Raw genomic sequence first — 26,369 nt, 5'->3', positions numbered from 1 at the left:
GATGCGGCCTTGGGGATGTCATTCTATCTTGGTCTCAGCTTCTGCCAGTAATCGGGGGGTGACGGAGGACCAGTTCAGGTTCTCGACGGTTGACTGTCCACGCTTGAGTTTGACCTATGGAAAGATATGAAACTAAGGCCAAAATGTACGTGCAATCAACTTGAAGGTCGCGCCGCGTAAGGCCTGCTTCAAATTCCATGACCATTCCAGGCCTGTGCCGAAAAAACTTCCTTTAGCATTCGGCAATTGTCGTCAGTGACATTTCAGTCGACGACAGTGTGTGTTGACAAAAGCGACGTCAAGGCCGAGGCTGTCTCCGGGGCATGAAATGCATTGGAAGTCACCTGGTATTGGCCACCGTGACACGGACGTGACGTTATGGTCTCTGTACACGGACGTGACGTCAGGCTGTCTGATATTAGCCGCTGTAACACGGACATGACGTCAGGCTGCCTGATATTAGCCGCTGTAACACGGACGTGACGTCAGGCTTCCCCTCCCCCACCCCCGGCACAGGAAACGATTGCGAGCTCCCTCTAGCGAGGGCGCTGCAGATTCACGAGGACCAGTGAGACTCTTCGGGCAGGTTGCTCAGTGGGCATGTGCTGTTCTTCGTTCTTGTGAGCTGTTTTTGAACTATGGATGCGATGTGCATTGTCCAGTGTGCATATCATACGATATATCCCACAACGTGCATGAACATAGGTTGGATGAGAATCACTCAAACTTGTCTGCCTCTATCACCTACTCGAACGAAAAGGTTGTCTCGCTCCATTTTTCGTAGAACGAGAGACAAATTGCGATACTGGACATATTTTCAAATCACAATAACGGAAAAACAACAGCAGTCTGCCACTTCTGCGCTGTCTGCCGTGGCTCGCGGCGTCATAACGCTATGACCTGAGAAGAAATGCCGTACTGGCCGCTGCCAACACAGCACGCTACCGTAGCCCCCCCCCCCGCCGTAGCTCTCACCGAGTGTTTGCTGATGTCGCGGCATGAAGAGCGCACATCTGGCAGAACGACGTACGCTACATGAGTTGGTAGGTGCTTTGGCTCTGCGCGCATGCGCTTGAAAGATGGTTACTTGGTGGGCCCTTTCTCTTGAACAACCATTAGCCGATTCTCTCTTAGACGGCATCACACGGTGGCGGATGACGTCGGCGGATGTGTGCATCCGGCGCATCATGACATTTATGTACGTTTTTGTTGAGTGTCGTCCACAATGCTTCAGGTTATTCTATCGGCATGCAAAGAAACGAAAAATTGATTTGATGTCCTGCAAACATCTGCTTACCTCTATCATGACGGTAACACTGGGCGGGGCTGACGCGTCCCGTGGTCGCCCTAACTGAGATGAGGAAGGAGCACAATCTGGGCGAGGGACAGGCCCCAACCACACCACTTCCTGGAGTTGGCTTTCGCAGCCTCGCGAGTCTACAGAAAATCATTCCTATTTTTGTCCCACCGCGCTCGGACCACTCACGATCAATTTTGTTTGGTTTCAAATGTCCATCTCGGAAGAAAACGAAGCGTAAAGTGATGACTTCCCCTGTCAAACGGGGAGAAGTAATTCGAAGAAGAAGCGGTGGTCCGCGTGGTTTGACTGCGACGTTCAAAGAACGGAGTCGGCCGTCGCTGTCGTAGCTGTCGGGCGCACCGCGGTTCGGGTGTCCCATTCGTCTCTTTAAACGGTTGTGCCTGCTCAACACAGCGTGCGTACCGGAGCCGTACGTAGAGGGAGCCATATGGCGGGCGAACGGGGTCGTCGGTGGCGCTCTGACCTCACATCCAGCCTGGGAACCGATCGGATGACACCGCTGACACGGCCCAGCGCCGGTGACGCCAGCGTCGACCCGGTCGCCGCCGGCTGGTCGCGGCCGGAGCGCGGACCCGCGCGGCGTTTACCCTGAGGCGAACGGTGCTTCGGCACTGAGCCGGGCGGCGGCGGCGGCGATCGCTGCTGCCGGCCAGCCGTGCCGCTGTCGGCGCACACGCGGAACGGCGGGGCCCCGGGACGTGGACAAGCGTCAGGAGCAGAAAGGCGTGGTCGGCACGGGCTGAGCGATGTGTGGAGATTGGGGTGGACACGCCTGGCCGGCTGGATATCCAGCGGCGACTCGATTGCCTCGACCAACGGTTCTGAGCAGCTTGCGCGTGTTCTTCCAGTGGGTAGCATCGTTGCGTCTTGTGACTGATGGGCGTTTGGTTCGGTCGCCTTTTGATCTTCGGTCTTCCGTTTCTATCCACGGAGGCTGTTTTATTCGGGTATGCATTTTTTCATCCGCAGGAGTGGTATTGCTGCGACCGATACAGCGTCTGTCCACGCCCCCATAGCCATGATCCCCTATCACTGGCTCCGGTCCTGTATGTCTGACCAATTCTACTGTCTGTAAGATTCATTATTCCATGCGAGGTTTCACGAATCCAAGCGGACACTCAACACTTCCCCGTCTGGCGCCGGGGTGCTATTTTGCTGGCGAGTTCCGATCGTACCGACCGGTCAAAGGTCAGCCGGATATCGCCGCGCCGTCACTGGCTGGGGTGTCCCGGCCCTTGGGTCACGTGGCCGCCCTCGGGCCAAGGTCGGGACAGCGAGCGGCCGGTGCCAGCTCTCAGTGACGCTCAGAATGAGACACTGGCCGGGTCGGGTGACCTTTGGTCCGTGGCGTGGGCGCGGCGAGGACGCGCCGCAGCCGGCCCGAACACTGCGACGGCGCCGCCGAGCGGCGGCCGACCGCCGCCGACCGCCGGCTTCCGCAGCCGGGTCTACGTCAACAGCTCGCTGCGGGGCAGCGCCAGCCTCGAGGATGTTTGGGTGCCGTCGGAAAGGCCGCCGGCGCGCGCCGAGTGGCGGCCGCCGGAGAGGCAGCCGGCGCCGCCCGAGCCGCTGCCCCGGCTCAAGATGCGGGAGATTCCGCCTAGGTTCCGCCGCTTGCGGTCGTCGCCGCCGTCGCCGGAAGTGGCGACCGTGCGCGCTGGAACCGAGGCCACCCCTCCCGCCGACGCCGCCGGCCGAGTCGGCCTGGGCGCCGGACGCTGGACCGCAGTACAGCTACCCGCCCTCCGCCGCCGCAGCCTCCTCCTCCCTCCTCCGGGTATGGCGTGGCGATGCGACCGCCGGCCGTTCCCGGGTACGGGTACGTGCCGGCCGGACCGCCGCGCGGCGCCGCTGCATGGCTTCCCAAAGCTACCCGAGCCTGGTTGAGCCCGCCGAGCCGGGGCGCGTTGACCACAAGTACGCATCCGTCATGCTACCGCACGCCTTCAGCCTGCCGGCGCTGCCGTCGGCGGCGCCGGGGCCGTCGTCTCGCCGTCGCCGCCGCCACCGCCGCCGCCACCGCCAGCGACCGTACCAGCGTCCTCGAGGAGGCGTACAATCGCCTGTCGGTCATGCAGAGGCATCAGCACACGTTAGTCTGTCTCTCCCAGCCGCAGCAGCAGCAAGCGCATGTGTGTTACCGAATGAGCAGCAGCACCGTGACCATCTGCAGCAGCAGCAGCAGCAGGCCCAGGTATGTTACGAGCAGGAGCAGCGGCATCGTGACCAGCTTGCAGCAGCAGGAGCAAATGCAGCGTGCGCAGTACCAGCACGAGAGACACCAGTTGGCGCAGTACCAACAGCGGCAACACCAGCAGGTGGTGCATTGTCAAAAAGAACGCCAGCAACTGGTGCAGTTTGAGCAGGACCACCAGCGGCTGATACAGTACCAGCTCGAGCGAAGCCAGATAGCGCAGTATCACCACCACGAACGCCAGCAGCAGCTGCACTACGAGCAGCAGCGTCGCCTGCAGCTGGAGCTGCAGCGCGAGCGCGAGCGGCAGCAGCGGCTGCAGCTGGAGCGGAGGCCAGCAGCTGTACCGGCTCGAGCCGGCGGTTGAGCCGCGTTACGGCGCGCGCGAACGACTCGAGGCGCTGACCTGCGGCTGGCAGCCGGTGGCCGGCCTGTCGCGCACGCCGCTCTATACGCACCGGCCTTCGTGACCGTCGCAGACGAGCGGCTGGCAGCGCCGCTGCCGGCGCCCGCCTCTGCCGCCCGCGGTCGCCTCCGTCTGGCCGGCCGACGGCGTGCTCATCACCGAGCTGCCGCCTGATGGCGACGTCGCCGGCGCGGACGTGGCGCCCGCCGGCGAGGCCGGGACGCCGCCCGCCGCTCGACTCGCACGCGCTCTGCAGCGAGGGATCGCCGCCAGCTGCGAGCTCTGGGCCAGAGGACCCCGACGCTAGCTCTGAGCCGGAGGACGCCGCCGCCGGACCGGCGGCCCGCCTGGGAGTTGGGCGCGGCGCCGGTGCGCTTCAGCGTCGGCTCCGACGGCGAGACGACGCGGCCGTCGTCCCCCGAGGACGAGGCGGCCCGCCTTCCTCTTCCAGCTGCGCGTCGACGACGACGAGCTCGCGCCGGCGGGCGAGCCGGGCGAGGCGGGCGTGGGCGCGGGTGAGCGCGACGGCGCAAACAGTAAGTACCGGCAGCCGGCGCGGCTGATGCTGACTTTTGCCTGCGGGCTGGAGGGGGAGGGGATGCCGCGAAGGCGGGCCGGCCTTGGCGGACGGCGGAAATAACGGGCAGGCTCGCGGCCGGTTCCGAATACACGGACCATGAAAGCCGAAACTTTACGGAGCGTGCGGCGCGCCGTTGGAGTCGTCAGCGCGGTCGTGGCGTCGCCGGCCGCCGGCCGCGCAGACATCTGGCCGGCGCGGCGGCCATTGCCGGGGGGCAGCCGGCCGGTAACGCGTCACTGGCAGGGCGCCGTTGCAACGCGGGGCGGTTGCCGGTGGTGCCGGGCCGCAAGCCACGGCGGCGGCGGCCGGCCAGCCAGTGCGGTGGCCTGCGGCGAGCGGGGCGCGGAGGCGGCGCCCGGCGCCGCACCATGGGTGGCCAGCGCAGCGAGCGCGAGACCGAGACCGAGACCGAGGTGGACGGCGAGGCAGGGCCGAGGGGCGCGCCAGCCCGGCGTCGCCAGCGACTCCCGCTCCTCCGGCCGGATCAGAGGCCGAGCTCGAGCTGCCGGTCGGCGACAGTGCAAGTAAGGCGGCGCCGGCCCTCGGCCGCCCGGCGCCGTGTCGGCCCTTTGTGTTGACGAGCGCGGCGGCTGTCGGCGCCAACGGACGGCTTTGTGCTTTCAAAACGGTTGAGAGAGCGGCTCTGTTTAGCTTTGTTCGCAGGGTGCAATGGATGGCGGTTGATGCAGTCGAATTGCATGCATTCTAGTGATAATTGAACTTCTGACAGGGACAGAGGTAGCTCATGTGTATTCGTGATTGTCCTGTTTATGCCTGCTTATTTTCTATTGGTGGCAAGCTGACTTTGGTGGTGTCTCTGCTGCACTTAAGGAGGGTCATCGGACAGTTCCGCTTGACCCGTGCTACGTTTAGGAAGATCGCCGTCAGTGCTGAAAAATATCGACGTTTTGATCAAGAACATTCCAGTTCAGCTTGTCCAACCATCCCTGTATCCTGTCGGAGGCGGTCCACCTGGGCCATACGGAGAGGATCCGCTGACGAGGCGGGGGTTTTGGACCCTGCTCGGCCCCAGCCGGGATGTGAACACCCCATCAGAGGTCTCGGGTCCGGCGCAGTACTCGTGCTACGTCACCACTCTCGGTCGTCCGCGCGCGCCGCGTGCCATGCCCGTGCCCGTGCCCGTGCCGGGCCCCTGGCGTCGGCAACACGAGCAGGGGCGCAGGTGCTTACAGTGCAGGCGCCGCTGCTGTGAAGTACTCGCCAGCGCGTTCCATACCGCTGAGGCCCGTAAGCTATTGATTTACGCGGCGCTCGGTGGTCATGTCGCGTGCGGGGTGCTTGAAACGGCTGCTCATGGTGCTGACCTTAGGCTGGTGGTGGGGCCACCGTCGATGCCGGGCATGGACAAGCTACCATTGGCTGAATCTGGCCCATGAAATCACGGGCTGCTCTCGTCGATTATGAGCTATTTGTAGATTTGGTTTCATAATGACCGGGCATTTTTTGTATGATTGTTACCGATGAAATTTTCTTAGCTGCAGTTATGTCGTGTAAAGGTATTTGTATAGGTTTTAGAGTTGTTCGAATTTTGCCTATGATACGTTTTTCAGAGTTGTCGTTGGAATTATTTTTTTTAAATTGAAAAGATTAAATGGTTTAGTTTTAGTTATGTGCCAATTTTTTAATGATGTCCTTACAGCCGGAATATTCACCTGTCTAGGTCGCAAACGTCCGCCCCTTTTCCTCTGATTGCTGCGCTGTGCGTAATAAAGCATCAAGTGCGCCAGAGTCGGTCCTGGGCCACCGCCGCCTGTGCCAGGGTCGGTCCTGAGCCACCGCCGCCTGTGCCAGGGGTCGGTCCTGAGCCACCGCCGCCTGTGCCAGGGTCGGTCCTGGGCCACCGCCGCCTGTGCCAGGGTCGGTCCTGAGCCACCGCCCCTGTGCCAGGGGTCGGTCCTGAGCCACCGCTGCCTGTGCCAGGGGTCGGTCCTGGCCACACCGCGCCTGTGCCAGGGTCGGTCCTGGCCACCGCCGCCTGTGCCAGGGTCGGTCCTGAGCCACCGCCGCCTGTGCCAGGGGTCGGTCCTGAGCCACCGCCGCCTGTGCCAGGGTCGGTCCTGAGCCACCGCTGCCTGTGCCAGGGGTCGTCCTGGGCCACCGCCGCCTGTGCCAGGGGTCGGTCCTGGGCCACCGCCGCCTGTGCCAGGGTCGGTCCTGAGCCACCGCCGCCTGTGCCAGGGGTCGGTCCTGAGCCACCGCCGCCTGTGCCAGGGGTCGGTCCTGAGCCACCGCCGCCTGTGCCAGGGTCGTCCTGGGCCACCGCTGCCTGTGCCAGGGTCGGTCCTGAGCCAACCGCCGCCTGTGCCAGGGGTCGGTCCTGAGCCAACCGCCGCCTGTGCCAGGGGTCGGTCCTGAGCCACCGCCGCCTGTGCCAGGGTCGGTCCTGGGCCACCGCTGCCTGTGCCAGGGTCGGTCTTGGCACCGCTGCCGGTGCCAGGGTCGGTCCTGAGCCACCGCCGCCTGTGCCAGGGTCGGTCCTGAGCCACCGCTGGGCCTGTGCCAGGGGTCGGTCCTGAGGCCCACCGCTGCCTGTGCCATGGGGTCGGTCTTGTGGACCACCGCTGCCTGTGCCAGGAGGGGGTCGGGTCTTGGGCTACCGCTGCCTGTGCAGGGGTCCGGTCCTGGGCCACACCGCTGCCTGTGCCAGGGGCCAGTTCTGATGCCACCGCCGGTCCTGTGCCAGGGGTCGGTCCGGGGGCCACCGCCGCCTGTGCCAGGGGTCGGGGTCCTGAGCACCGCTGCCTTGTGCCAGGGGTCAGTCCCTGGGCCCACCGCCCCTGCCTGCGCCCAGGGGTCGGGCCCCTGCCAGGCCACCGCTGCCTGTGCCAGGGGTCAGTCCGTGAGCCACCGCCGCCTGTGCCAGGGTCGGTCCTGGGCCCATCGCCGCCTGTGCCAGGGGTCCGGTCCTGGGCCACCGCTGCCTGTTGCCAGGGTCGGGTTCTGGGCCACCGCCTTCCCCCCACTGATGAGTCCCGAGATGCGCTCACATTTTGGGCTGGAACCAGCACTGTTGCAAGGTCTTGTGTGGCTCTGGCGAGACGACAGCACATGGAAGTGCACGGGTGAGATCCAACGCAGGATGGCTGAAATGACAGAATAACTAAACAAGCCGGTTTCCAAACATTTAGTGCCAAAACGATGATGGCATGGGCTTTCAGGAAAGATCCGCATGCTTGTTTCAGCAGCGTGTAGAGCTGTTTGTGTGTTATGCCTAAATTTAGCCGAATTAGAAAAATAGCCGTCTGTTTAAATTAACGTTCAACACGTTACCCATTGATTTGCCGGTGTTTTACTGTTAGGACCAGCCCAGACGCAATTCGGGACTCTTTGTTAAACGAGTCGGTTATTCATGTGCTTACCCAGGGTCTTGATTGTACCAGCCAGACACAATTTACTACTGGCGCTGTTCATCAGCTTAATTAAGCAAACTTTGGCTGTGGTCCCACGTTGCTGACGTGCACGCCGTAAGCTGTAAAGCCTGCCATGCGCTAAAGCGTGGGGGCGACGCTGAAAAGCACGACAGCCGGTTCTGTCAAGTCAACACACGAACCGTACAGACGGCTCGGCCTGACTGGGAATGACCACGTCCGCCGCGTGTGGCGGCGCATTCGTCGCGGCGCTCCTCGTAAATGTCCGCCGACCTGGCGCGCGTCCTCGCCGGCCATGCACGCGCGCTGTTCCCACCGCGCAACGCGCGCCCCTCTGTCCTGCCCTCCTCTACCCCCCAGCATGGCCGCGGCGCGACTGAACGACTCAGTCCGGGGGTGTGAATGGCGCGCCACTTACAGAGGCGCGCGGCTTACTCCATTAGCTGCCGAGCTGAAAGCTGTGCAGGTTTGAGGCTGCATTCGGCGAGCGGCCGGGACGCCCCGGGGCTAATCGCTGGAAAACTGCCGTCGGCGGCGTAGGTGCCGGCGCGACGGAGGGGAGGACGGGGGGGGGGGGGCTCGTGGCGCGAACTGCGCGGGTCGGCGCTGGTGTCCGTGAGCGGGCCGACGGCCGATGACGGTCAGGTCGGCGGGAGGATGGCAGCGGTGTCGGCGCGGTGGAGAAGCAGAGTTGTGATTGATCCTCCTGGGTGGAGTGACCACGCGGCGAAGGCTGTCTGTGACCCGCTGCCCGCATGGACAGTTGTGATGGATCTAAGCTTGGAGGTTTATCAGCGGATCCTCAAATATGTGGTTTCTCATCGTTGTGTGTGCTGGCTCGCATTTGATTCCATTTACTGACGTTCACTGGGCCAGAAATGTGTGTGTGGACCCGCTACCCCCCCCCCCCCCCCCTGTGGACGGGCGCTGTGGCTGACGTGGCGCCCCCTGGCGGCAGATGCGCTCCAGCGCCGCAAGAAAGCAGCGCACCGGGCCGGCCCAGCCCAAGAACGCCGTGTCGGCACTCAACGAGCTCAAGCCCGGCCTGCAGTACAAAGTGATCCAGCAGGAGGGGCCCACACACGCGCCAACCTTCACTGTTCAGATCGAGGTGAGTCCACCACTCCCGGGTGCGCCTGCCCTGGCGGGTGCGTAAGGCGTCATGGCTGTGCGTGTTCCCAGCCGCTTCCTTCGTCTTGGCCCGTCCGAAGCGGCGGACCCCGGTCTCGCCCGTGGCTGTTGTGTTCGTGACCGGTGTGCCGACGGCTCCAGGCGGCTGTCGATTTCCCACGGCCGGGGCCTGCCTGACGCGGCCGGGTTGTGGTGGCGCGGTTCAGTGCCGTGGTCTCGGGCCGCCCGGCCGCCGTCAGTCGCCGTCGATTGGTCGATGGCCGGCCGCTTCGCACGCCGCGCCGCAGCGCGCGATTCGCGCGGCCGTGCGGCCGTGAGGCACGCCGTCTGTCGCCGTCAATTGGTCGATGGCTGGCCGCTTCGCGCGCCGTGCCGCAGTGCGGGGCGCGCGTCCGTGCGGTCGTGAGACGCGTCGCCGGCCCGACTGACCGGACGGTGCTCAGGCGGAGAACGGTTGATCGCTTAATGTCTCGACGGGCGACGCACGGGCCGGGGGCACGGCCACGCGCCCGTGTGGTCTGCGGTAGAAAACGGACCGGAGTCTCTGCGTGTCAGTCCGCCGGTCTCTGCGTGTCAGTCCGCCGGTCTCTGCGTGTCAGTCCGCCGGTCTCTGCGTGTCAGTCCGCCGGTCTCTGCGTGTCAGTCCGCCGGTCTCCTGCGTGTCAGTCCGCCGGTCTCTGCGTGTCAGTCCGCCGGTCTCTGCGTGTCAGTCCGCCGGTCTCTGCGTGTCAGTCCGCCGGTCTCTGCTTGTCAGTCCGCCGGTCTCTGCGTGTCAGTCCGCCGGTCTCTGCGTGTCAGTCCGCCGGTCTCTGCGTGTCAGTCCGGGCCGGAGGAGATCTGGGTCGTCGTGGACGGGGCAGGACGCCAGGGCCGGAGGATCAAGGCGAGGTGCGGACCCCCTTGTGGCAGTCGTGGCTGTCGTGGGATAGGGGCGGTTCTCGGGGTTGACGCCGACGCCCGGCTGGATGCCGGCTGGCCGGATAGGTGGAGGCGATCACCGAGAGTCCGCGCTGCCTCGCTGATGTGGCACGAGCAGCACGTCTGATGGGCGTCTCCGTTCTGGCCTGCGTCCGGTGGTTCCCTTGGCGCCCGTTCCCTTGGCTGGCCGGCCGGCTGCGGGTTTGCCCCTTCCCTGCCATGTTCGTGGGCGTTGCGTAACCGCGGCCTTCTCGTGTCGCCTCGGTTTGGCCACCGGCGTTCCTCGCTTGGCGTCGCGCCTCGAGGCGGCGCAGTCTTGTGTCGTCGCCGCGGACGTGCCGTCTGGCCGCGGTGACGTCGCCGACGTCTTAAGGCCTGTAATCCATGCAGCATTGACGGGGTGGGATGCGGCTCCCGCCGACGGCCCGCCCCCGCTGTGGGTCGCGGCCGTTTTGTGGGCCGCGGCCCACAGCAACCCCGGCATCTGCCCGTCCGTCGGGCCTCCGTTTGTCCGATTGGCTTCGGCCTCTGCATGGCAGCCCGGCTTCGGCCTCTGCACGTCCTCCCAGCCGCGGCCTCTGCGCGTCCGCCCGGCCACGGCCTCTGCGTGTTCGCCCAATCCACACGGCCCAGCCGGCAGTCAAGAGGGTCGCCGGCGCCGCCAGCCGCCAGCCGCCAGCCGTCAGCCGCCAGCCTCCAGCCGCCAGCCGCCAGCCTCCAGCCGCCAACGCGGAGGAGAGGATTGGCAGGCTCCGCCGGCGGCACGGCAAATCAGATTAGTGCAGGGAAAACTTGGCTGGAATGGGCCCTCCAGGCTGCCTGCCAGACTTTCACCTTGCTCCCATCGGGACGATCTACATCCCATGTGATCTACATCTACATCTACATCCCTACATGAGAAGTGTTACTCATCCGGAAACAAGCGTGACCCTTATCGCGCATCGTTGTAGTTGGATTCCGCTTGTGTTTAAATTGTCGTGTCAGATAAATTATTCCGCGCCGTCGGTCAGATTGTGGAATAAGATGTTTGTAGCTGCGTGTTGGCTACCAACTGTCGCGTCACGTGCGTTGTCGGGCGCCGATTGGTCAGATCTTTTGTTCGTCGTCTTCAATTGGTCAGTTATTTTGTTTGTGATCCGCAATTGGTCAGGTCTTCTGTTCGTGATCTCCGATTGGTCAGGTCTTTTGTTCGTGGTCGACGTGTACCATGTAGCCTCTGTCCCCATGATCCCTCCGACAGAAGTGGGCTTCCGAAGCGGTGACGTCATTCCCGCCGCCTCTGCTCCCGCCAGATCGCATTTCATCCGCATCCCCGCCGATCTGGCTCCCATGGCGTCTCCTCCCATCGGTCCGCCCCCCGCCCTCTCGTCGACTGGACGTCTCCCGGCCGCGGCCGCCGCCACTCGCCCGTTACCAGCCTCGCCGACGACCTCGCACGGCCGTGAACGGAGCTGACTATACCCACCGACGTCCGCCGGCCCGGCCCGGTCAGCGAGCCGTCCCGACCTGACCGGTGGCAGGGCGGGGCGGGACGCGCCACTCGCGTGATGGGTCGGCTCGTTAAGTTTGAGAAGTGTCCGTGCAGGTTGTTGCCTCGCGTGCCGTGCGTAATCAATTGGGCCTACGGACTGCTCTGGCCGGCTCCGGCGGCGGCCCTCGAAACAGCTCACACTCGCTCTCGCGCCATTCGTGTCGTTGCCACGCTCCGTCCCCGCTCCAGCTGCGGTCTTCTCTTCAGTCCGCTCTAGTGAAATGTCGGTAAGCTGGTATGACGCCAGCTTACCTTCGATGGCTCTCTCTTTACCGCCCTCGTTCTTGTTCTCGGCTGGTCCTCCTTCCTCTATCGTCCTCATTCTTGTTTTCGTACTCCTCATGTTCATACTTCCTTGCCACCTCTCCCGCTGGCCCCCTCGCCCCACGCGCTCGCTCCGTCGGCCGGCGCACGGTTCCCTTTCTCTCGGTTCCCCCCGGCTATCGGTGCTCTCTCGTAGCCCATCGGCGGCCGGCCGGTGGGTGTGGCCCCGGCACATCCGGGCACACAAATACGGTAATGGATGCGCCGAAGCGGCGCGGCGCCGAGATAGGGCTGCGGGGGCGCGAGCGGTGTCGCTCGCGGCCGCCGGCGCGCCCGCCGCCTGCCGCGCCGCCTGCCGTAGAGGCATGTGCGAGCTGGGAGGCCTTCCGTCCAGGATGTCGCCCAAGGCTAGGCGAGGTCGGGGTTGCGGAGCCCATGGTGTGTGGTTGTGTGCCTCGGGTCGTGCGTATTTGTGGCAGCATGTTTGTCATGCCTGTGTCTGCTTCTGTTCGTTTTCGTGTAACCTGGTCATTTGGGGGCTGTGTATCTATCAGTTTTGGAAGTTATGGGCATGTACCGTACACAATGTACTCAAGCTATATTCGTTCAGCAGCGCATGAGCGATGGAACCCGTAACTATGCCTCTCAACCCTCTTTATTGTTCGGCATATGTTTCAACTCCTGCTGGCTCGTCTAAAGAAAATAACCAAAAACGGTCGCAGTCGGATTCGAACATTTGCCCACCCCCCCCCCACCCGCATCCAGATGCTGCTGACCGCGCCGCCCCCACCCCTCCCGCATCTATACGCTGCCGACCGCGCCGCCCCCACCCCACCCGCATCCAGATGCTGCTGACTGCGCCGTGCCACCTCGCGGTGTGATGTCCGAGGATGAATGTCCGATGGTATGGACTTGGTGGTGGTGGTGTCCAAGAATGGTGTCCCACACAGCTCGAGCGATGGCGCTCCAACGCACCGCCGCTGGCCGGCAGGTGAACGGCGAGGAGTACGTGGGCACTGGCCGCTCCAAGAACAGGCCAAACAGACGGCGGCCGAGGCGGCGCTGCGCTCCTTCATCCAGTTCAAGAACATGACGGACTTCCAGCTGGCCATCAACCCGGCGCCGGTGACGTCCGACTTTACGGCCGACGTCGGCGTGTCCGGCCACGACTTCGTCTTCAACAAGACGGCCGGCGACGCCGACGCCGCCGCGGAGGTATGGCAGAGCGCGGGGCGCGGGCGCGGGGTGGCCGGGAGGTCATGTCGTCCCCGGCGGTCGCGAGGTGCGTGGGACCGCGTCACCGCCGGAGGGGGCGGGATTGCTGGTGGCTGGCGTGTCTGGGGGGGGGGGGGGGGGGGGGCGAGATGCAGGCACACGTGGTGTCGGTCTGTGTGCAGCGTGTGCAGCTATCGGATATCTATGCAGCCATCGGCGCCGTGTGGAGAATGGATCAATCCAATTTACGTGCGCATTCGATGGAAATCGCTCCGCTCTTGGGAGGAGCTGGGAGGAGAACCGTGTCGAGCCTACGGCCTGGGTATGGGGAGGCTTTGTGCGGCTTGGTGTCAGCACCCTGGGCGCGGCTGGCTCGCGAGCGGCTCGGCCCGTCCGGGAGCCCCCCCCCCCCCCCCCCCGTGCCGGCAGCAGCCGTAAACAGACCGGATTCGGCCTCAGCACCGGCCCACCGCGGCTGCGACCAGACGGAACGCGGCTGTTTGCTCTGGAGTGCGCGCCGCCCTCCCCCCTCCCCCCGGCCGTCGTCGTCGCCCCCCCCCCCCCCCAGCGGCCTTTGTCGTCGCCCCCCCCCCCGCTGTGTTGATGCGTGGCGGGTCGAAGGCTCCGTCCGGCGCCGGTCGAAGAACGCCCGGTTCTGTGTGGGGATGGTGTTGTTGACCGTTGGGTCGGTGCACCGTGAAATTGGGGTTTTGCGCCGGCTGGAGCACAGGCCGAACACCGGCCGAGCACCGGCCGAGCAAGAAGGCTGGCTGTGCCGCTCCCTGATGGATACCTCGACGGATTGTGTTTTGGAATGCAGGTGGCTGCAGGTGTAACTAGCATACTGAATGACTGCTGGAGTACAAGGGTGAGCCTAAGATCAGCATTTCCGCTTTTCTGTTGGAATTTTGAACTTCTGTTTGCTGTTTCCATAGCAAATTACAATAGTGTGAAATTTAAAGACGAGAACATCATTGAGCTGCTGGAATATTGTTCCGCTTGTGAACAAAGCAATTAGCGTCTGTATAATGAATCAGGCCCCCTTCATCTCGAGCAGATCAGTCGTCCCACATATTGCATACCTAATTGCCATGGCAGGCAGTCGACGATGAATGTTTTCTATAGTCCTGTACCTGTAGCTATAAGCGTGCTGCCTTAAACCCAAGCGAAAATTGCACATTTGAATTAAGCATGCCAACACTCATAATCTTTGCATCTGCTGACGCACGAAGTCTGGGAACATGAGGTGACAGTTTAGTCGATGAACAAATCCGCAAAGCTGGCCTGCGTGGTCTGGTCACGCTCCAAGTGGCTGGGAGCTGGAGCTGGGCTGGGCCCGAGTGGCTGGAGCTGGGCCTGCACGAATTAGCCAGCTAATTGGATGAGGGAATTAACGAATGAAGCGGGGCGTCTTGCGCGGCTCGCCGCCGGCGAGTGACGGGCTCACCCCACTGGTCGGCCGGGCACCGCCGCAGCCGGCGCTGCCCGTGGGTGGCGGCGGGGCCGCGGCAAGGGACCGTGCCCCCCCCCCCCCCCCGCTGATGCGACAGCCGTGATGGCTATTGGGCTCTGGAGGCCTGTTGACAGGCGCGGGGCGTGGTGGTCGCGCGCGATTATTGCTCGGTGTACACAGGGTGCGCGCTGATGAATGGTGGTGGGTGGTGGAAGCGGAAGGGAGGGGGCTGGTCGGTGGCGGGTGCGTGGATAACGGCCGGGAAAACGTATGAGATCCTCTGGCGAAATTTGGAAGCATTCTTGCGGTCTCAAAAGCCGTTCAGGAAAATGCATGCGTGCTGTATACTTTGGTTGGTTTGCCCAAAAAGAATATACACATTTATATGTAATATGGTTTACTGATATGAATATACACATCTACATAGAACGTATATATGTATATATATATATATGTATATCTATATGTATATGTATATAGATATGTATATGTATATATATATATATATATATATATATATATATATTATATATATATATATATATATGGTGCCGGTATCGCAGTGGTTAACACGTCTGCGTTCACTGCTGCGCGTCAGGGGAAACCAGAGGTACGGGGTTTGATTCCCCGCGATGCCCGCCCTTCCTGCCAGGGTGAGAGGCAGGCGACGCCATATAGCCTCAGCAGCTGAGTGCGTCGTAAGACCCCAGTGTGGTTTGGTCTCAGTGGTCAGTGGTCTTAGTGGTCTCAAATATTGTCCCGTGTTTCGACCCGGGCAGCGGCTCCATGTCCATCTGTCCCAGTGGTGCTGCCGCAGTTGGTGCGCCCTGTGACCCCAGCACCACCCATTGGTGGCCTGCGACACCGCCGCACCACCGCCCGCTCGGTCTCTGACGCCACCCCTCGCGTCGCCGGCAGCCGGCGGCCAACGGCAACGGCGTGGCGGCGCCACGGCCGCGCCTGACGCTCACGCCGGCCCGACAAGAACCCCGTCCAGCTGCTGAACGAGCTGCGGCCCGGCCTCAAGTACGAGCTGGAGGAGGAAAGCGGCGAGCCGCACGCCAAGAAGTTCAGCATGAGCGTGCACGTGGACGGCGAGAAGTTTGACCGGCGTCGGTGAGTGGCGAGGCGAGCCGGCGGCCGGTCGCGTGTGGCGCGGCGTCGTTGTGTCTGTGTGCGCGCGCGCTCGTGCGTGCGTGCGACGTGGTGGGGAGTGTTTTCCGGCCTGGCTGACGCGCGGCGGCGAAGTTTTCCGCGATGGACGGCTGGCGTCCGGGTGTGACGCTTACCTCTGAGGTGCCTCATCCCCGGCCGGTGGCGGCCGCGGCGTCGCCGGCTCCAACTCGGGTTGGGGCGCGGCGCCGCTATTTGGCGCCGAGAGGAGTTGCCCAAGTTCGCGGCGACTCCGAGGAAAGTTTGCTGGGACGCGCGATTAGGAGGATGCGCTCTCTCCACTCGCTGAGGATCCAGACTGCTGTGCCTCAAGATGGCGTTTTGAGAGAGGAAATCGAGCGCGTCGTTTGTTTACACACCGCCGCGGCCTCGTTTTCTCACGAGCTCTCCTCGCGTTGTCGCCAGTAGATCCGGCAACGCCTGCTTGTGTACGCTCGGCTCGTCTGTGTACGAACGTGCTGGCACCGCGCCGGTTCGAGCCAGGCTGGGGCTGGGCTGGAAACGCGGCTGCTGTCTGTCAGTTTGAAACGGCGTAATAAATCGTGCCATACGGCCGCCATTGGCGTGACACTAAACGCCGCGGTCTTGTCATCCGCGTCCTGAAGGGCGCGGGGCCCAGGCCGTTCATCTCCGGTGCGATAGCCCGAGGCCTCGGAAGTCGTCGGCCCGCTCGGCGTCGCTGCGAGGTCGTAGTTTTCCCCTGTGGCTGTCGCCCCCCTCCCGGCTCTCGTGATTAGCTATGGGCCTCGTGCGGTGAGGCATGACGTGCCGGCAGAGGCTGGGGGGCGAGCCCGACGCACGGTACAACCCGGCTTCTGAGCAGCTTATCCCTGCGTGATCGGCACGGTGGCAGCGTGAAGAGGTCGCCTGCTGCGCCGCTGGCTCGGCGACCGCATGCCTGACCGGAGCTGGCCGCCCCCTGGATACAGACGTCCGATGCCTCCTGCACCCTGGATACGGAGCTGCCCGCGCCGTGTCGGTGGTGTAGTGGTCAGCGCGTCTGCGTTAACCACTGCGCGTTTAGGAAACCAGAGATACGGGTTCGATTCTTCGTGGTGCGCGCCATGCCAGGGTGAGAGGTAGGCGACGCCACATCGTCTCAGCAGCTGAGTGCGTCGTAAAGGCCCGGCGACAGGGCCGGCCGGTCTCTCCTCCCCCTTGATACAATACCGTCCGCCGCTTTCCCCAGATACAGTGCCGTCCATAGCTGTTGGTGCGATCCTCGCCACACCGTTCTTCTGGAATGTGCGCCGACCGCGGCTGCCTTCCCACTTGCGCTAGGCTGCCGCGCGGAAATTATTCGGACTCTGCTGATAACCGGCTGGTGCCGGCGTCACCAGCTGTCCATCTGGACGCCCTGTCCAGCATCGAGCGACGGCCTCGCTGGTCGGCAGTGTGAGTCACTGCCCGGTCGGTGGGTCGTGCCATGCTCGGATAGGCCCGGGCCGTCAGCGCGTGCCTTGTCGGTCACGACCCTCGCCTCCCCTCCAATGTCGGACTGACGGCGGACCGCAGCGGCGGATCCGAAAGACCGCAGCTCCGACGGCGGACCGCAGCGCTATCGCGGCCGTTGGCGGAATGGGACGGCGGGCGGAGGCGCTGCGGCCGTATAATGTATGCCGGTCTGCATGTGTCATTCCGGCCCGGCATGAATCAGGACGAAATGGGGACACAGCCTGACACCGAGACGCCGCACCGCCGCTCTGCCGGACTCGGTGGCGGAGGATGCGCGGGGCACGGCGCGTACGTCAGCCACCGTCCCGCGGCGGGCGGCTGTAAGCGCCCGCGCGGCCCGTTGCGACTGTCAGGCCGGGCGTTGTGTCGGGCCGGTCAAGGATTGTCCCGCGTGGGAAGCTGTCCCGGGCCACAGTCGACGGAGGGAGTCTCTGCGGCCTGGTCTCCGTGTGAAGACGATGCCGTCGCCGTCCGCCGCCGCGGTCCGAACCCCGTGCTTGACGCTCCGGCGCTGCCGCCAGTCGGCGCTTGTCGATCGAAGAACGACGCGGGGTTGGAGATGAGAGGCCGTTCGGGGCGGAGAAGTTCAGCTGTCGTTTGGCACGAAGGAGATGGGGTGAAAGAGATATAGGAAAGCCGTGATGGAAGAGGACAAGACGGACGAGGTAGGCTGAGGGATCGGCCCACATGAGAACGAGAGATGGAAAAATACGTGGACGGACAGACACTTTTCTCGGAGATAGGATAGGCTGGCCCTGGCACAGCAAAACACGCTACGATGTGGCACTAGAGTCAGCCGGCGGAAGGCCGCGATAAGCCACCAGGAAAGAGAGACGGGGCTGGCGACCCTCCTCTGCCCCACCGCGGCGCGGGATGACAGCGATCTGGCTCCGGTACCGCGGGCCGCACAGGGCCAGTAAACGTCAACCGGCCGTGGGCAGTCCCCGCGCGTCTCGGGGGACACTTCCGATGGACACCAGCTGATGCCTGGACCCGCGCACCGCCGCCCACTCCCCGGGGAGCGCCGTGCCCGCCACCGACAAGGCACTCATGATGAAGCCGGTGTGCCGTCGGCGTGATGTGATTCCGGCCGCGGCGGACCGGCCGGCCGGCGGTGTGCTAAGTAGCCGTGATGAGCGCCGCCGGCGGCCTCGATCGCGACCATCGATCACGGGCACCCTCGCCGCCGGGCGTCGGCCCACGGCTGTGCCGCCGGCTCGCTGGGCCGGGCCCGGCCGGCCCGGCCGGGACGCGGCATGACGGATGGCCTGCCACCGACGGGCGCACGCAGCCGGCCGCCAGTCGAAAACAGCTCTGTACGCATTAGCGTCGGGACGGCCGGCCTAATGCGGCCTGAACGACGCGTGGTGCGGGTTTTGTCGATGTGTGTTTAGAACGCGGTGGATCCCCTCTGGGGTTCGGTGGCCGCCGCGCGCGGCCAGGCAGGAGAGCCGCCACACCCGCCAACTCGTGCCCGGAACCCCGCCAGGGCCCCAGCAAACGACTCGGCAAAGCGGCCGCCGCCAAAGCGGCGCTCAGCAAGCTGTACAACTACTCGTTCATCAACTACGCGTCAGTGGGCGGCTCGGACTCGCCGTACGGCTCCACGTCCGACCTCAGCGAACAGCTGAGCTTCCCGCAGACGGTGGCCGACCACATATCCAAGTGAGTTCCGGTCGCCATCGGAACCTCCTGGGGAGGAGTCCGGGCCGGGTGGTCCGGGGCGTTTGAGGGGGCACGAATGACTTGGTCAAGCCGTCCGCGTCCTTTACTGGTGTGGGACTCGGAAAATGGATCGTCTGGTTCGCTGTTGCGTCTGGTTTTGTTTGAAAGCTTGTCCGCACCGTTGTTGCGTATACTGGATACTGTGCCGCCTGTCGTGTGAAGCCCGCCATGTGCTGTGCATTACGGAATATGCGAACGTCCAGGACGTTGCATGCTATGCTTATATACGCGACGGCAATGTGTCGTTATTTAAGATGTCGTGTGTACCACTAGTTTGTTTGGTCCTCTAGTGTGTCCAGTGTGACTGCCACGCCCAGGTGCTTGAGATTGTCCAGACTGTCGCATCATTGTTAGCCGAAAGTACCCCGAAAATCAACCAGCCGTCATCAAATGCCGTCTGAGCCTGTATTGCATTAATCTAGCGGTGCTGGATTTCCCATCATTGTTGCTATCGTATATTGATGTCATGTCGCATACGCGCTCAATCTGGCCGCCACCCTCGCCCGTGTGTTCAGTTACGTGCACCTGCCGGCATTAACGACCTATCCATGTGGTCTAATGACTCTTGTGCGTTCCCTGTCCCTCCGCTGGGCGCGCGCACGCCCTCGTCCCGCGAAAGCGACATCTGACGCCCCCTCCCCACCCTCGCCCCACCAGGGTTGTCAACCAGCAGTTCCAGACATTGATGGAGAGCCAGCAGTCGCACAGCCGGCGCAAAGTGCTGGCCGGCCTGGTGATGACCACCGGGCCGCAGATGTCCGAGGTCAAGGTCATCTCTGTCTCCACCGGCACCAAAGTGCATCAACGGCGAGCACATGAGCGTGGAGGGCAACAGCCTGGAACGACTGCCACGCCGAGGTGATCACGCGGCGCTGCCTGCTGGACTACTGTACGGGCCAGCTGGAGCTGCTGCTGGCGCCAGGTCGTGGATGGCGAGGTGACCGCGCCCGCCGCGCGCCGCCGGCCGTCACCGCCGGCCGTCACCGCCGGTCGTCACCGCGGGCGGTCCACCGCGGACGGCCGTTCTCACCGCTGGTAGTCGCTTCGCCCACGTATCGTCGTGACGAGCGGTGCCCGGCGTCTGGCCGTACTGTGCTGGGTCGCGGCTGGTGGGCAGGGCGGCTTGTGGGTATCGACAGCTGCCGCTGCAGTGGAGGGCCCGCCCGGCGGTGGTGGGTGATGCCGGGTGGCGACGCTTGCGCGGCTCGGGCCGGCGCGCTGGCGGCTGGCTTTGCTGCTTTCGAGCCGCCGTGCCGGTGCCTCGCGAGGCGGCTGCACGGCACTGGACGGCGGACCTCTCGGCTGCCGGCCGCGCCGCGGGCCCGCTAACGAGCTCCGCCGCGGCCGCAGCGCCAAGCGCCGCCGGCTGGCCATCGGTTGCCCGGGCCGGCCGGCGGTACGGAATGGTGTCCGGCCCGCGCGCGGGTGGCTGGCGCCGCCTCGGCACACCCGGCGCGGCGCCGGCGGCTGCTTGGTGCGATTTTGCGCTCCCCGTGTTGCGTGTGTTCCGCTGGGGACTCCCCGTGGTCTGCTGGTCCCGGACGGACCGGTTCTGGCGAGACGATTGCCTTTTGCGGCCGCCCCGACCGTCGTTTATTGGGTGTGTTTGTGTTGTCCGAGCCTCCACTGGCCTCAATGCTCCACCGCTCCCGTCCTATCAGCCCGCCTTGGCTCTGGCTGCATTGGCTCCGTCGCCGTCCGGAGCCGAGACGCCGCGCCGGCTGGACGGGCGCGCCGTCTCCTTTCTCTGCCCTCTCGACCGGTCTGTTGTGTCGGTGATCGGGTTGGGGCCGTCAGCCGTCTCCGCCGCCGGCCGACGCCGACCGATGGCGCGTGACGCCGGTGGCGGCGCCCCGCTTCTCCTTGGCGGGGCTCGCCCCTCAGCGCTGCCGCAGCGCCGCCCGGTGGCGGACAGAGGGGGGGGGGGAGGGGGGTGACTGCGCGGGACTGTGGATGCTACTCGGACTGATCAGGACGATCTACGGGTACTGATCAGAGCCAGAGGACTGATCGAACAATCTCCGAACGCTAGTTGGAGGACTGGCCGGGACCGCGTGGGTGCCGATCAGAGGGCTGATTGGACAAATTGCGAGCCCTCGTCGGAAGACCGACAGAAGCCAGCTGGGACGGCGGTCGGATGTGAGGCCCGGGCGGACCGGCTGCCGCCTGTCGCCTGCCGGGCCGACCGCCTGAGTACTGACTGTGGTCGCCTGTGATCTGTGACAGCCGCTCCGAGCTCGCCTGATTCTCCCGATGGGCGACTCTGCTGTCGGCGGACAGGGCGCCGCTGGCGCCGGGCGGTGCTTCACCTCGGGGAGGGCGCGGCGTCCGGACCGCGGTCCGCGGCACGAGCCGCCTCCGCATGTGACGCACGCCCAACGGATCGCCCGCGCCGCCGTGTCGCGTACGGCAGGTCACGCGGCGGTCCCCTTCGCTTCTGTTGTTGTTGGCGCGGCGGTGTCACCGCTGAAGAGCCAGAAGAACGGGTCGTTAGTCGCGCGCCGCTTCAACCTGTCGCCGCCGAGCCGCGCTCGCATAGATTGGCTTTGAATCTCTCCTCGGTCATCCCGGACCTCTGTCCGAGCGCTCGCGAGCGGTGCGGCCTCCGTGACGTGGGGTCCGCGTTCCTGGACGCGTGCGTCGGCCGCGCACCGTGCATCGCCCCGTCGGAGCGTCTGTGGCGTCAGGGTGACGGTGCCGCGGCTGCCGGCTGGAGTGTGTCGTCCGGACCGGTGATGGTCGCGTGCACGCCCCGGGGCGGCCTGTTGACGAGAAGGGCGGCTGGCGACGCCGAGCAGTGCGCCGCGTCGCCCTCCCCAGCTGTTCGTGGCGTGGTAAATGCTGTTGCGGAGTCCACGACTTGCGCAAACAGGACTGCGACAAGTTTTGGTGTGTTCGGGGCGGCTGTGTGCCGTGTGGGCCACAGCGGGTTGCAAACATCCCGCCGGCGGTGCCCCACGCCTGCGGCCCGTTTCCTGCGGCGTGCCTGGCGCTGGTGTCTCGCGGCCCGGGCTGCACCCCCTGCAGCCACAGGCTCCCGGACCACCAACTCATTTGGGTCCACCCACCGGCACGGGCGCCGGCTCCTGTTACACCTGCCTGGTGCCGTCCGCGGCCCACGTCCGAGCACGCGCCGACGCCCTCGCGCTAATCAATGCGCCAGCCGGCTGTCCGTCCGCCTGTCGCGAGCGTGGGCGCCGCCGTTGCCGCTGCCCCTGCTTCCTGCTCCTGCAGCTGCCCCTGCCGATGCCGCCGCTGCCCCTGCCGGTGCCACCCGCCGCCACCGCTGCTTCCGCCGCTACCGCTGCTGCCGCCGCCGCCGCTGCCGCTACCGCGGTTCGTCATCCCACGCCCCCTCCCCCTCCCGGCCCCCGCCACCCTCCGCCGGCTCTCGTTTATCATCTGCACTAAAAAGGCGCCGATGAAATAGCGCGCCGGCGGCGACGACGGCAGTCGGTTATTGCACGAGACGCGGAGCTGGGGACGTTTCTTCCTTGAATTTCGGAGCGCGGATATTGTGTGGCAGCACTGTCATATGTATCACTAAATTCACGTCAGCGGTTTTTATGGTTTAATTGGGGATTTTATATTGTTGTTAGCCTTGCGCGTAGAGCTTGTTCAAAAAGTTTTTTTTTTAATTGTACAGCGTGTTGACATAATGCATAGAAGACATATGTTTTTCCGTGCGTGATGCAGTTGTATTTCACCAATGCTGCTTTTGTTCTATTTCGAGCACCAACTGGTCTCATTTATCCGCATATTGTGTGTCATGGGCTGCTCTGTGTGTGGCCTCCGGACATCGCAAATCCCGACCAACCTATCCAGCCCGGACTCGTGATGACGTCAGCACCGCTCTCCTTCATAGCCCGCTGAAGTTGTTTTCTCTCCGTTTCCCGCGGTATATTTCCGTCCGGCCTTTATGGCCGCCGGGGGTCGGCCGGAACATCCCAAGGGCGTCGGCAGCGGCCGCACTCAGCTCGCGCCGCCGCCTCTCCCTCTGTTTGTGTTCCCTGGCGGCAGCACCGACGCCACCCGTCTGGCCGCTAACGATATGCGTGTCTTGGCTGCCGGCAGAGACAGAGAGCGACAGCATATTCGAGCCGAGGCCAGAGGGTCGCGGCTACCGCCTCAAGGAGAACGTCCAGTTTCACCTGTACATCAACACGGCGCCGTGCGGCGACGCCAGGTACCGCAGCTTTTGGCTGCCGCCAAGAGATGGCGCGACTCGTGATCGCATACGTAATTTGGTGGGCGTGTTGGCCTGCTGATGAGCCTGTAGAAGCAACTATGGATGCGTGTGTGAGGACGTGCCGAACAATGGCTGACAATAGGAGGGGATCTTTGGCGCAGGAACGTTTATGGCACCTGCTATTCCATGGTGGCATGCAAACTGTTCGAGATTTTCATACCTTGTATGTTGCGGTTCATCATTCCGCAATGCTCACCTTACGCTTAAATGTTTGTTTTACTTAAAAAATAACAGTAATATTTCAGTGCTTTAATTTATCTTCTAATTCCTCGGGGGATGCAGTTTCACTGACGCAGTGAGCGCTCATTGCACGCTCCAGAGGAACGCGAGATGTGATTCTCGTTGACTGCAGTTCATCTACCGCCGCGCGGTTGTGCCTCAAGCGCAGCCACCATGAGCGGGGGAATGAGGCAGCTTACCAGATCATAGGGCGCTGTGCGTTTTTTACTGCAATTGACCCATAGACGTGCCCGGTTTCGGCACCTGCGGGCGCTCTCTACACGCAGTGTCTATGATCTCCGCGCCAGTCGTCATCACTGAGCTCGCGGTCGCCCATATGCAACGCCGCTCCGCGTGTGTCACGCCAGTGCCCGGTCGTCGGTCCGGCGCGCTATTACCTGCATATTGGGCTGCAGGGGGGACCCTGACCGACCGAGGACCGACGGGTGACCCTGGCCGTCGGCCGCGCCGCCTGACCGACCGAGGACCGACGGGCGACCCTGACCGCCGGCCGTGCTGCCTGACCGATCGAGAACCGAGGGGCGACCCTGGCCGTCGGCCGCTCCACCTGACCGACCGAGGACCGACGGGCGACCCTGGCCGTCGGCCGCTCCGCCTGACCGGCCGAGGATCAGGGGCGACCCTGACCGCCGGCCGTGCCGCCTGACCGACCGAGGGGTGACCCTGACCGCCGGCCGCGCTGCCTGCCGCCAGGATCTTCTCTCCGCACGAGGCGCAGACGCGGACCGAGTCGTCCGACAAACACCCGAACCGGAAGGCGCGGGGGCAGCTGCGCACCAAGATCGAGTCCGGGGAGGGCACCATTCCGGTCAAGTCGAGTGACGGCATTCAGACCTGGGACGGGGTGCTTCAGGTGAGGCACTGTCACCCACACCCGGGGTGAGATGTTTCGGATCAGGTCCGTGGCAATCCAGACCTGAAACAGGTAATTCAGGGGATTGTTTGGGAGTGGGTGCATGATGTCCATAGCTGAAACGCGATCTGATGTGAATGTTTGTGTTCTATGTGTAAAATTTGGAAGTGAGCTGGGGATGAGAAAAGGTGCGAGGAGTTGCTGTTCGAGGCTCTCACACCACGCAAAGGTGCGCCACGACGCGCATTGTGGCGCGACCGCCCGCTGCGTGTGCGTCGCCGGGCGCCGGCTGCGCCACCCCCGTCGCACTGTGACCATTGCGCCGCACACGGAAGCCGGCGGCCTTTGAGAGCAATGGCCAGGCGGGTACCGGTCAGAGCGACGATGGCGTTATCAGATGTCTGGCTCGCCGCCTATCTGCAGATCTCGGCGGGTTGGACACGGGGCGATATAGATTATTTACAGTGTCGTGCTACTTGGGCTGTGCATTTTTCTCGGGTGTCTGGGAAGTGTAGCTGTGACTGTTGTTTCTTGGCTGGTTGGCTTGCTGTGCTCCTGTCCTCCGTCGAAAATGAAACCTGTTCGATGAACTTGCAGGTGTTTCGAGGGCTCTGCTTAGTGATTATTGTGCTTTACATTTGATTTATGTTTTTTGGAATATGCTGCAAACCAGTTTTTACGCAAGCATAGCGTATTGCGGGAGCTGACTGTGACATATTTTTTCAGACAGTAGGTATTTACGTTAAACGAATGGGAACTGCCCGCATTGGTACTGGTGTCTGGTGTGCTAGTGCCCAGACCGCAGAGGAGCAAGCAGGTGCTGGCTCGGTCTGGTGTTTAGCCAAGATTCTGATTAAGTAGGAGACTGTCTGCGGTGAAGTGGGTGTTAAGCTCCGTAGCGAATTGGGCCTTGAATTGAAAACTCCGCTCATGTGGTGCCTCTGCAAACACTCGCATGTTTCACCGGTTTTTCCGTGGCATGCCAGTGTGCCAATCGCAGAACGCGGAAGAGATCTTCGGACTGTGTCCGGTTGCAGCCTGCGACGGTCGTGACTGTGTGTCCGGTTGCAGCTGGTTGTAGCCGGTTGTAGCCTGCGACGGTCGTGAATGTGTGTCCGGTTGCAGCTGGTTGTAGCCGGTTGTAGCCTGCGACAGTGTTTGACTCGCGCCTGAGAACTTAGCAAGGCGGGGAGCGGGATAGCGGGCTGGAAGCTTCTAATCTGGGAAGGCAGTGAGACTGCGGTACCTTTTTACTCTGCACTGCACATACGGGGGACACTGTCGTCGAATTGACCGACCGAGATCCCTCCCAGATTTGACCTCTCTGACTGGATATCGTGACTCTCTGTTGACAGAACTGCATTGCCTGACCCCACCCTGACCCCCTGACCTCACCCTGACCCCCTGACCTCACCCTCACCTGGTGTCTCCTCTGACCGGCAGGGACAGCGACTGCTCACCATGTCCTGCAGCGATAAGATAGCCCGCTGGAACGTGGTGGGGGTGCAGGGCTCACTGCTCGCCCATTTCATCGAGCCCATCTACCTGGCTAGCGTGGTGCTGGGCAGTCTGTTCCACCCGTCACACCTGGTGCGCGCCATCGGCGGTAGGATCGGCCCGACGGCGCAGGGCCTGCCGCCGCCCTACCGGCTGCACACCCCCCTGCTGGCCGCCACCAGCTCGCCAGAGGTGCGGCAGCCCGGCAAGGCGCCCAACTACAGCATCAACTGGACCTGCGGTACGTAGCGCGCGGGCGCGGGGCGGGCGCGGGCGCGGGCGCGGGGCGGGCGCGGGCGCGGGCGCGGCGCGGGCGCGGGCGCGGCGGGGCGCGGGCGCGGGGCGGGCGCGGGCGGGGCCGGGCGCGGGCGCGGGCGCGGGAGCTCGGGCGCGCGGGCGCGGACACAGGTTCGCGTTCTGGCTCGGGGCGCGGGCGCGGGTGCTCTGTTCTGAGACGTACCGTGTGCGTGGATCGGATGTGGTGGGTTTGGTTTGGAATCGTGGCGGATCATGGGACGAGTGTGTTTACCTGCGAACGTTGTAGCGGCGGAGCGCGCCGTACGAAACGAGCGAGGTAGCTGCGGTCATCCACCACGCGGCCTTGTCTCTGAAGTGACGGAAGTGCCAGTGACGTGTTCACTCGATCCGGCGGCTTTTTGTGGCCTGGCGCTGCTTGAAAGCGGCTGTCTGAGCCCCGGTCCACACCTTTTTGTCACTGAGAGGCCTGCCAAAGCATGCCAGATGTCCATGGGTGTGTGGGTCATCTGGGTCGCGC

At 63.9% G+C, this 26,369-nt stretch overlaps 1 protein-coding gene across 1 annotated transcript; it reads left to right on the top strand.

The window, feature by feature from the left end:
- Window positions 1-4,869: 4,869 nt before the first annotated feature.
- On the top strand, window positions 4,870-25,843 carry LOC119100670 (double-stranded RNA-specific editase 1-like). Its single transcript, XM_037223747.1, is given in 12 exon segments — window positions 4,870-4,926; window positions 8,849-9,001; window positions 12,726-12,762; window positions 12,765-12,949; window positions 15,388-15,522; window positions 18,520-18,695; window positions 19,413-19,548; window positions 19,550-19,594; window positions 19,596-19,677; window positions 22,830-22,941; window positions 23,938-24,097; window positions 25,541-25,843. Coding segments are annotated over 12 exon segments (1,581 nt in total).
- Window positions 25,844-26,369: the final 526 nt, after the last annotated feature.

The sequence above is a fragment of the Pollicipes pollicipes genome, unplaced genomic scaffold, assembly GCF_011947565.3.
Source record: "Pollicipes pollicipes isolate AB1234 unplaced genomic scaffold, Ppol_2.1 Scaffold_4881;HRSCAF=5763_pilon_pilon_pilon, whole genome shotgun sequence".
NCBI classification, from domain to species: Eukaryota; Metazoa; Arthropoda; class Thecostraca; order Pollicipedomorpha; family Pollicipedidae; genus Pollicipes; species Pollicipes pollicipes.
Note: the sequence above shows the minus strand (reverse complement) of the source record. Positions and strands in the feature narration are given on the sequence as shown.